The sequence below is a fragment of the Daucus carota genome, chromosome 3 (assembly GCF_001625215.2).
Source record: "Daucus carota subsp. sativus chromosome 3, DH1 v3.0, whole genome shotgun sequence".
Classification (NCBI taxonomy): Eukaryota; Viridiplantae; Streptophyta; class Magnoliopsida; order Apiales; family Apiaceae; genus Daucus; species Daucus carota.
This window is the reverse complement of record NC_030383.2, coordinates 39,322,838-39,334,517: the sequence shown is the minus strand read 5'-3', so window position 1 is coordinate 39,334,517 and position 11,680 is coordinate 39,322,838. Positions and strand designations below refer to the sequence as shown.

General features: G+C 40.8%; 1 protein-coding gene across 1 annotated transcript; it reads left to right on the top strand.

The window, feature by feature from the left end:
• The first annotated feature begins 3,021 nt into the window (after positions 1–3,021).
• LOC108212449 (uncharacterized) lies at positions 3,022–5,100 on the top strand. Its single transcript, XM_017384175.2, has one exon. The coding sequence runs from the start codon at positions 3,022–3,024 to the stop codon at positions 5,098–5,100; it is 2,079 nt and encodes a 692-aa protein (XP_017239664.2).
• The last annotated feature ends 6,580 nt before the right edge of the window (positions 5,101–11,680 follow it).

The following is an 11,680-nucleotide window of genomic DNA, read 5'->3' as shown; positions in this document are numbered from 1 at the left end:
TCGAGATCCCCAGGCAAGTTTTCCAAACTTGAAAATCCCTACATATGGATATTTTGATAACTGTTGTTGTTGTGATATAATTATATGCATAACTGCTAATTGAATTTGCATTAAAGCGCAAAGATTATGCAATTGAGACGTAACGACATTGTGTACATAAATATATATATTTGTACATACCAAGATGGCCCAAGGCGTACAAGGCCAAGGGTAGAAGAGTATGTACCATTATCCAAATATCAAATGGGAGTTGGAATGTCCTTTAAATTTGTCATCCAAAAACCCGGAAAGCACCGGAGACAGTATATTTTCATATAATGATAACAAGTATTCGAATAACTGGATATGAACGCTTTTTGGAACTATTAAATAAACTCAAGTATTTCCATTAAGTATTTTATGAATCAATAATATATTATCAAACATGGGTTTCAAATACGAATTTCAAAACATTCATCGATTTATAAAAGCTTTCCAAACCACGAGGTTAAAGCTAATTTAACCTATGATTAAATATTTTCAGTGACTTAAGAAATGAATGCATATTGTACGAGTGATTTGAAAATCATAAAACCTTTTTTAAAAAGGAATCAAAAGAGGTATACGATTGTCTAGACAAACCTCAGTTTTCCTAAGCCTTTTTCTTTATAAAAGGAGTTCTCAAAGAATATTTAACACTATAGCTGTAAGCAAAGGAGCGACCAATAAGCTTCTTACATCACTCTGACTTCAAATATTGTACACCTTAATAAGGTTCCCTCTTTACATTGATATTTCAAATCAAATTCCGACCCACTCCCAAATCATAACTTCTAAGTTAAAGCGCTTACTCTATCAGTTGACTAAAGTCAACACACAAGTATCTGCTCGGCAATGAAATATTATTATGTTAGGCAGTGAAATAGATGCCCGAAAAGCATAATATCTGCTCGGCAATGAAATAGATGCCCGAAAAGCATAATAGACCCATATGCGGTCTGGGTGATAACCGAAAAGGAAGTCGTCCATCTACTAGTAGAAAAGATTGAATTGACGATACGATGCCTGATCAGCAAGTATCGGGGTATACTCCTGTAAAGTCCCTTTATTCCATTTGGAATTGTGATACGCACTGTAATGAAAGCCTAGGTGCTGAATTACCGATAGTGTGTGATCAGTGAATGACGAAATCCTTGACGTACTATCGAGAGGGTAAAACGAACTAAGTTTAAGCAGAGAACTTTAGTTCCTCGATAAGTAAAAGAATACGGTACGATTATAACCGGACAGTTCCTTTTTATATTTTAATGAACTGAGATTATGCTATATGTTATTATGCTACTGCTGAGCTATATCGCTCATTCTTGTTTTTTCTGCATATCTATATATATATATATATCACAACACAACAGATCAGCAGCATGGCCCCGACAAAGCTTACCCCCAGGAAGCGTGTGGGAAACGCGCAGCTATTCCATAGGATGATCGCGAGCACTCCACCCCAGGTAGTAGGTGTGGTCAGTTAGGGTTGAATCATTTTGGATATGTAACCTTTAAAGTACTAAGAACCTTTTGTGTCTAATACTGTTCCACGTAGGAAAGGTATTAGCCTCTATCCTAGGGAAGGATTTAACTTGGTTTGTAATGATTTCTATTCTGATGTTTTCACAACTTAAGATATGTATTGTTGTTTCTGAGAACTATAATCTGTTGGAATACGTATTGATGGGGTTATAACTGTGATAAGTGGACATATGGAGATAAGTATCATTAATTGGGAATTATGATGATTGTAACAACCTAGATTGATAACCCCAGATCTAGGGGTGTCACAGAAATGGTATCAGAGCGTTCGATTATAAGTCTCAGAAACAATAGTTAATAAATCGTAACAGACTCACATCGAGTTATAGTCGAGCTACTAGGGGTAGTGACGACAAGTAGAACCTAAAATGGAATTTAGTGATGAACCTAGTAACACATTTGTGACTTGACTTGTAGGTAGCTGAGCTAGAGGACCCAGAGGAGCTAGAGGACCCAGAGGAGTTCGAGAGAGAGCATGATGAGGCACTGCTAGCCCGAGAGGACGATCCTAGGGAGGAACCCATAGACATATCTGATGATGACTCAGAAGATGACACCGAGACAGACCCTGAAGAACCCGAAGAGGAGTACACTGATATTCATACTCCCCGTGCTGAGAGGACCCCCACCCCACCTCTAGTTCCTATGAGCCCTCTACCCCTCGAGGATGAGGCTAGTGAGGAGACGGCACCAGTAGGCATGGAGGTGAGTGCTGACGATGACCCTACCCCACCACCAGCCCCGGTGGCAATGGTACCCCTGGTCCTGTACAATTGGATGGCTGATCGGTATGCAGGGTACCTGACTGCGGCAGAGGCTCGGGCAGCCGAGCTGAGGCTGCAGCTCACAGCAGAGAGGGAGTCGAGGCTTATGTTCCAGGGCGGAACAGTGGATGGGAGCACCCATAGGATGAGGGGTGTTATGCGCCGGATCGAGGAGAGGGCCCTTACTAGGGTTCGTCGTTTGATGCCTCCTCGTGGACCAGTGGACCGTGTAGACGTCGCTAGGATCATATCAGACGCGATGCGTCGAGTCAGGGATGCGACCCGAGTCCGAGGCCGTTGAGAGATGGGCAGTAGTTCTCCCAGTCATGTGATGATTAGTGGTTTTGTTGTAAGGCAATAGCCTAGCTTATAGTTTGTGTTCCACTGACTGGAAAGACCTGTAACCGAATGTTGGTTTTATTTCTTTTGTATTCCGTTAGTGTACGTTGTCTTTTAAGAACTTATTCGGATGGACCCAAGTATGGGGCACGTTATTGTATAATATTAAGTTACGTTTCGTTTTATCTCTACCCTTAAATTTCTGCATACATATATGTGTACTGAATGGGCAAAATGATGTGATGAGATAATTTAGACCTTTACATCGATGAATAATTGAGCAATAAATGATTGTGGTAAAGAAATGATTGAAACTTGTAAGGACTAACATGAGTGTTATTATGCTACCAGAAAGATGCCTCCGCGACGCAGAGTAGGTACTAGAGGCCACCCAGACGAATCAGGTAGCCAAAGCAGTAATAACCAAGAGCGGACTGACCCCAATGAGTTCGACCATGAGGACTACGAAGAGGAAGTGGCTGAGGAAACCCCAGTAGAAGGAGCCCCAGGGGCAAACCCTATGGAGCAATTCATGAACTTGCTCCGACAGAATCTCACCCAGCCACCTCAGCCACACCCACCACCAGGACCTAACATGGCAGTGGCAAATGCCTTTAAGGCTTTCAAATCCCTTAAGCCTCCAGAGTTCCTAGGGACTGCAGACCCAGTCGAGGCAAAAGCCTGGTTAAAAGAAATGGAGAAATCCTTTGAGATAATGGGCACTGGAGCCGCCCAAAAGACCATCTTTGCCACCTACCTACTGAAAGGGGAGGCCAACTATTGGTGGGAAGCCAAAAAGGGTATGGAACCAGCCGGAGTAGTAACTTGGGAAAGGTTCACCGAATTGTTCTTGGAAAAATACTTCCCAAGGTTCATGGAGTCCCAGATGGAGCTCAAGTTCCTTGAACTGAAACAAGAAAATATGTCGGTGGCTGAGTATGAGGCCAAGTTTACGGAACTATCAAGGTTTGTGCCTGAATTTGTCAATACTGAGGCCAAGCGAGCTCGAAGGTTTCAACTAGGTTTAAAGCAGTGGATCCAGAATAGGGTGTCGATGCTTGAGATTACTGACTACGCCACCCTAGTGCAGAAGGCATCGATTGTGGAAGCTGGTAGTGAGCAATCGCTGAAGAACAAGGAAGTAAAGAAAAGGAAGTTTGATAGCCGGGGAAAAAGTTCTTTTGGTGGGAGTTTTTCTAGCAAGACGGCAAGAGGAACGGTGTCACAACCAACAAAGAACACGGGATTCAGGAGGGCTGAGAGCGTAAGCGTAGGCCAGAGCGGCAGGCAGGGAGGGATGTCTCACTTTAGTCAGTCTCGACCTCCGCTCCCTGATTGTAAAACTTGTGGCAAAAGACACCTGGGGGAATGCACCCTAAAATCTGTGGTGTGCTACAAGTGTAACAAGACTGGGCATTACTCAAACAACTGCCCCCAAGGAGGACCCAAGTGTTTTGAATGCGGAAAGATGGGGCACATGAAGAAGAACTGCCCCTCAGCAAATCCTGCCGGCTCGAGAATCAGCGGGGCCGCCTCTAACAGACCCCCAACTGCTAGGACCTTCAACATGACGGTGCAAGATGTTGTGAGGCACACAGATGTGATAGCATGTACTCTCTTGCTAAATTCGACTCGTGCAAATACATTATTTGACTCTGGAGCTACCAGGTCTTTCATATCTAGGGATTTTGCATCTAGATTAAACCTTAAAGCTGAATTATTAAAAGAGTCATTAACGGTAGAGATAGCTAATCAGGAATTAATTCCTCTCAGTCAAATACATCTGGATTGCAACCTAGAGATAGAAGGAGAGAATTTCCAGGTAGACTTGATCCCTTTCAAACTAGGAGAATTTGATGTCATTCTAGGAATGGATTGGCTAGCCAGAAATGGAGCACATATAGATTGCGAAAAGAAAAAGATTTATTTGAAAAAGTCCGAAAAGAAGAAGATAGTGTTTAAGGGACAAAGGCAAAACAAGAAATATCTAACCATGGCACAAACAAATCGGTTACTACGAAGAGGGTGTGAGGCTTACCTAGCTCAAGTGATCGATACCAAAAGAGAGTTCCCTAAAATTCAAGATATTCCCGTGGTAAACGAATTCGAGGATGTATTCCCAACTGACCTTCCCGGATTACCCCCTGACCGAGAGATAGAGTTTGCAATTGACTTAGCTCCAGGAACTGCACCTGTCTCTAAGGCCCCGTATCGACTAGCTCCCGTGGAGATGAAGGAGTTAGCCACTCAGCTACAAGAATTGTTAGATAAGGGGATGATTAGACCCAGTGTTTCACCCTGGGGTGCTCCGGTGTTATTTGTAAAGAAAAAGGACGACAGTATGAGACTGTGCATAGATTATCGGGAGTTGAACAAACTAACTATTAAGAATAGGTACCCGTTGCCTAGGATTGATGATCTGTTTGATCAATAAAAAGATGCTGTACACTTTTCAAAAATCGACCTAAGAACAGGTTACCACCAGTTAAAGATTAAATCTGAAGATATCCCAAAAACGACATTCCGTACTAGATACGGGCACTATGAGTTCTTAGTAATGTCTTTCGGATTAACAAATGCGCCCGCAGCATTCATGGACCTAATGAATCGGGTATTCAAACAATACCTGGACGTATGCGTGATAGTTTTTATCGATGACATCCTGATTTATTCAAGAACGGAAGAAGAACACACAAATCACTTGCGAGTGGTTCTAGAGATTCTTCGAAAAGAGAAGATGTATGCTAAATTCTCCAAATGCGAATTTTGGCTAGAAGAAGTGCAATTCTTAGGCCATGTCATTAACAAGGAAGGTATACTAGTTGACCCCGCCAAGATAGAAGCGGTATCAAATTGGGAAAGACCAACTACGCCCACCGAAGTTAGAAGCTTCATAGGACTAGCCGGGTATTATCGAAGATTTGTTAAAGACTTTGCCAAAATAGCAGGACCATTGACTCGGCTCACTCGAAAGACAGAAAAGTTCGTCTGGACAGATAGGTGCGAGGAGAGTTTTCAGAAACTGAAGGAAAGGTTGGTAACAGCTCCGGTGTTAGCCCTACCGGATGAAAAAGGGGATTTTGTGATCTACAGCGACGCGTCGCATAAGGGTTTAGGTTGCGTGCTAATGCAGCACGAAAAAGTAATCGCGTACGTGTCCAGACAGTTGAAGGAATATGAGATAAGGTATCCCACCCACGACTTAGAATTAGCAGCCGTAGTGTTCGCTTTGAAGATATGGAGGCACTATCTATATGGAGAAAAATGTGAAATCTATACAGACCATAAGAGCCTTAAGTACATCTTTAACCAGAAAGAGTTGAATATGAGACAAAGAAGGTGGCTAGAGTTGATAAAAGATTATGACTGCGAAATCCTATACCATCCGGGTAAGGCCAATGTGGTGGCCGATGCCCTCAGTAGGAAGGAGAGACTCAAAATGGTCACGACATCTGAGGAGTTAGTTCGAGAATTTGAAAAGCTAGAAATTGATGTCAAGATGTCTGGAAAGAGCACTGAGGGACTGTATGAGATTGTGTTACAACCAGAATTACTGGAGAAGGTCAAGTTGTGCCAAGAGAGAATAAGGAGCGAAGGGAGAGCATTTATGACAGGAGAGGAAGCAGCGTGCGAAAAGGATAAGGACGGGATCGTAAGGTATACCTATAGAATTTGGGTTCCAAACGTCCAGGAATTAAAGGATGAGATCTTGCACGAAGGGCATAATTCCAGATACACCGTTCACCCAGGGAGCACCAAGATGTATAGGGATCTGAAGGAGTATTACTGGTGGCCCAATATGAAAAAGGACGTGGCAGAATGGGTGAGTAAATGTTTGACCTGTCAAAGAGTGAAAGCAGAGCATCAACGACCCAGTGGACTCATACAACCATTGGAAATTCCCGAATGGAAGTGGGAACACATAGCCATGGATTTTGTGGTAGGATTACCAATGACAAAGACGAATCACGATGCTATATGGGTAATCATAGATCGACTAACCAAGTCAGCGCACTTCCTTCCAATCAAGGAAACCTATACCGTCGACAGATTGGTAGACATATATCTGAAGGAGATTGTGGTCCGACACGGGGTACCTGTTGCCATAGTGTCAGATAGGGACCCTCGATTCAATTCAAGATTTTGGAGAAGTTTCTAGACATGTGTGGGGACAAAACTCAACATGAGCACCGCCTACCACCCCCAAACGGATGGGCAAAGTGAGAGAACCATTCAAACCTTAGAAGACATGCTTAGAGTCTGTGTCATAGACTTCAAAGGATCGTGGGATGAGCACCTACCACTGATAGAGTTCGCTTATAACAATAGTTACCACGCTAGTATCGGCATGCCTCCATACGAAGCCTTGTATGGGCGACGATGCCGCTCTCCCTTGTGTTGGGACGAGGTCGGGTAAAAGGAGATACTAGATCCTGATCTAGTTCAAAGGACAAGAGATATCATAAAGTTAGTTAGAGGGCGCTTGGTTGCCGCCCAGGATAGACAGCGCAATATGCGGACCCGAAACGAAAAGATAAGGAATATGAAGTGGGGGACATGGTGTTTTTGAAGGTATCCCCTTGGAAAGGATTGATGAGATTCGGGAAGAAGGGGAAACTCAGTCCGAGGTTCATCGGACCGTTTGAGATCCTAAGGCGCATAGGACCCGTCGCCTATGAGTTAGCACTACCACCAAACCTACAGCAAGTTCATAATGTATTCCATGTGTCAATGCTGAGGAAATATAATGCAGATGCTAAGCACATAGTGGAATACGATCAAGTAGATCTCCAGCCAGACCTGTCCAACATCGAGCAACCAGTCGAGATAATGGATCGAAAGGAACAAGTGCTCCGGAACAAGGTCGTCAAACTGGTGAGAATCTTATGGAGATATCACAACGTGGAAGAGTCAACTTGGGAACTAGAAAGCGCCATGCAAGAAAGATACCCTTACTTGTTCTCAACCTGATTCCGAGACAGAATCCTTTTAAGGAGGGCAGACTGTAAGAACCCCAAAATTTGTAATATTTTAAAACCTTATTTGATTAAATGAGATGGTGTAACTCAAGAGAGTTCATGTAAGACCTCGTTAGCAATGTAAAGATTTCGGATAAATCAGGAGGAGTAATTTTATCGCGATTGCAATAGCTATAAATATGCATGTGTTGGATTATGGTATGGTAGCGATTCTTTAAGTAAGAGATTTTATATTATTATGGAACAAAAGATGAAACTATGAGATGATCAAGAACGATATCAGGAATTCCAACGCAATGGAATATACAAGAATAAATGTCGCACTAACATTATAGCGAAGGATTGATAAATTCATAAGTTGGCAAGACAACTTGAAACCCCATGCAAACCCCATGCAAACCCCATGCAAATGCCATGCAACTAGCTAGTTAGGAAGCTAACCAAGATACTTGGAAAATGAACTAGCATTACATTAACTAAACTAGAATAGTAACTAGTGCACATGCTTCCTAAATTCATGGGATTTGCTTTGACAATTGCAAGCTTGGAGTGAAGTGTTGGTGCAAGCATTGGGTACTTGTAATGATGAGAGGAACACATGCAAGCAAGTGTTTAACTAAGTATCTAGCACAAGCAAGCAAGCACCAAGCAAGAACTAGTAAGAAAAGGGTGAAGGAGAAAATTTTTTCTCCACCCATCCAAGCTCCATAAATCCTCAAAATTTATCCCAAGCTTCCTTAAGGTATAACTAAGGTGAGATTTTAATTTCATGGCAACCCACCAAGTATAGCCATGTCAAATAAATGAGCTAGTGTCTTGGTGAATAGTAAGTAACTATGTTTTTCTTGTGTTTTCATGGAGTTTCAAGCTAGTTAGTAAGAGATCAAGGTTCATCCAAGCTCACAAACCCTTAGTTAGTGTTAACACCATTCCAAGAAAGGTATAATACTCTTCCATCTTTCAATTTATGGCAAGGTTTTTGAATGATTTGTAAGTGGTGTTAGTAGCATGAGTTTTGATGTAATGGTTGTGTTCTTGGCCAAGATTTTGCTAGATGATTGCTAGGCTACATTGTGGTTGTCATGAGCTTGAACTAATATGGTTCAAAATATGTAGATTAAGTGTTGTTAGTGATTATGGAATGTCCATGTGATTAAATGATTTGGCTTGAAATTAAGAAGCATGTTAAGTAGGAGCATGTGTGATGGGTTTGTTGACCACTGGGCTGTTTGCTCCCCATTTTCGGACAGAAAAATGTGATACCTTAAAGACCACTGACCATGACAGTAAAGGTCTTGTTTTGTAGTTTCTAAGCATATAAGGATCATCTTGATTGGATTTGTGGTTAAAAAGTTATGGCCGTTTTAGTCTAGCAAGCACACGCGATAAAAATCGCAACGGTTTAGTGATTTTGCTACTGAATTCTGGCTACTTAAACAGTGAACTAGACATTGGTGATTTTTTTGAAGAAGGCCCTTGGAGTGTAGAAAACAACCCAAAAAGAATTGATTGAAAATGTTGAAATTTCGAGTTTATAAAAATGATTGAGTAGGGGCTGCGCAGTGAGGTCGCGAGCAGAGAATCGCTCGAATAATAAAAAACTTAAGTACATATTGATTAATGCGTTAAGGTATTAATGGTCAATGTGATTGACACTTGAATACGTAGTAAATATGTTAAGTAGATCCAAGGTCTAGGATGAGTCAACTTCGTACGATTAATAAATCTCGAGAGTCGTAAAATGTGATAGTAATCCTTGTTAAGGGACTAATCGGACGATATTGATTATTCTAGATTTTCGTCCCGAATCCCGGAATCACCCCACCTCGAGATCCCCAGGCAAGTTTTCCAAACTTGAAAATCCCTACATATGGATATTTTGATAACTGTTGTTGTTGTGATATAATTATATGCATAACTGCTAATTGAATTTGCATTAAAGCGCAAAGATTATGCAATTGAGACGTAACGACATTGTGTACATAAATATATATATTTGTACATACCAAGATGGCCCAAGGCGTACAAGGCCAAGGGTAGAAGAGTATGTACCATTATCCAAATATCAAATGGGAGTTGGAATGTCCTTTAAATTTGTCATCCAAAAACCCGGAAAGCACCGGAGACAGTATATTTTCATATAATGATAACAAGTATTCGAATAACTGGATATGAACGCTTTTTGGAACTATTAAATAAACTCAAGTATTTCCATTAAGTATTTTATGAATCAATAATATATTATCAAACATGGGTTTCAAATACGAATTTCAAAACATTCATCGATTTATAAAAGCTTTCCAAACCACGAGGTTAAAGCTAATTTAACCTATGATTAAATATTTCCAGTGACTTAAGAAATGAATGCATATTGTACGAGTGATTTAAAAATCATAAAACCTTTTTTAAAAAGGAATCAAAAGAGGTATACGATTGTCTAGACAAACCTCAGTTTTCCTAAGCCTTTTTCTTTATAAAAGGAGTTCTCAAAGAATATTTAACACTATAGCTGTAAGCAAAGGAGCGACCAATAAGCTTCTTACATCACTCTGACTTCAAATATTGTACACCTTAATAAGGTTCCCTCTTTACATTGATATTTCAAATCAAATTCCGACCCACTCCCAAATCATAACTTCTAAGTTAAAGCGCTTACTCTATCAGTTGACTAAAGTCAACACACAAGTATCTACTACCTCCCTTAATAATTCCGGAGGTAGGTGTAATATGATAGACAATCTACCAACGAGTGGATAATTACTCGGGGAACGATGATTCTTGTCGATCCAGTTATAAGGTAGAATCATCTCGGGATTGAAAGTACTTGTGAAAAATATTATTATGTTAGGCAGTGAAATAGATGCCCGAAAAGCATAATATCTGCTCGGCAATGAAATAGATGCCCGAAAAGCATAATAGACCCATATGCGGTCTGGGTGATAACCGAAAAGGAAGTCGTCCATCTACTAGTAGAAAAGATTGAATTGACGATACGATGCCTGATCAGCAAGTATCGGGGTATACTCCTGTAAAGTCCCTTTATTCCATTTGGAATTGTGATACGCACTGTAATGAAAGCCTAGGTGCTGAATTACCGATAGTGTGTGATCAGTGAATGACGAAATCCTTGACGTACTATCGAGAGGGTAAAACGAACTAAGTTTAAGCAGAGAACTTTAGTTCCTCGATAAGTAAAAGAATACGGTACGATTATAACCGGACAGTTCCTTTTTATATTTTAATGAACTGAGATTATGCTATATGTTATTATGCTACTGCTGAGCTATATCGCTCATTCTTGTTTTTTCTGCATATCTATATATATATATATATCACAACACAACAGATCAACAGCATGGCCCCGACAAAGCTTACCCCCAGGAAGCGCGTGGGAAACGCGCAGCTATTCCATAGGATGATCGCGAGCACTCCACCCCAGGTAGTAGGTGTGGTCAGTTAGGGTTGAATCATTTTGGATATGTAACCTTTAAAATACTAAGAACCTTTTGTGTCTAATACTGTTCCACGTAGGAAAGGTATTAGCCTCTATCCTAGGGAAGGATTTAACTTGGTTTGTAATGATTTCTATTCTGATGTTTTCACAACTTAAGATATGTATTGTTGTTTCTGAGAACTATAATCTGTTGGCATACGTATTGATGGGGTTATAACTGTGATAAGTGGACATATGGAGATAAGTATCATTAATTGGGAATTATGATGATTGTAACAACCTAGATTGATAACCCCAGATCTAGGGGTGTCACATCAAAAATCATATAGGTTCCATCGAAAATCCGTCAGCGTCTCGTCTATTTGTAGGACTATCCACCTGTTAACCTATTCTAACCAGCAACCAATCAATCAAATCAGAGTTCCATCAACCATTTACTTTTATCTAATATCAATCAAGACACGATGCTATGTCTCCCAAATCATTTATCGTGTCAGACATCAACACGTATTCATATAATTATCAAGTCATAGCAATTAGATCACATATCATCACATACTACATATTTATTAGCACATAAT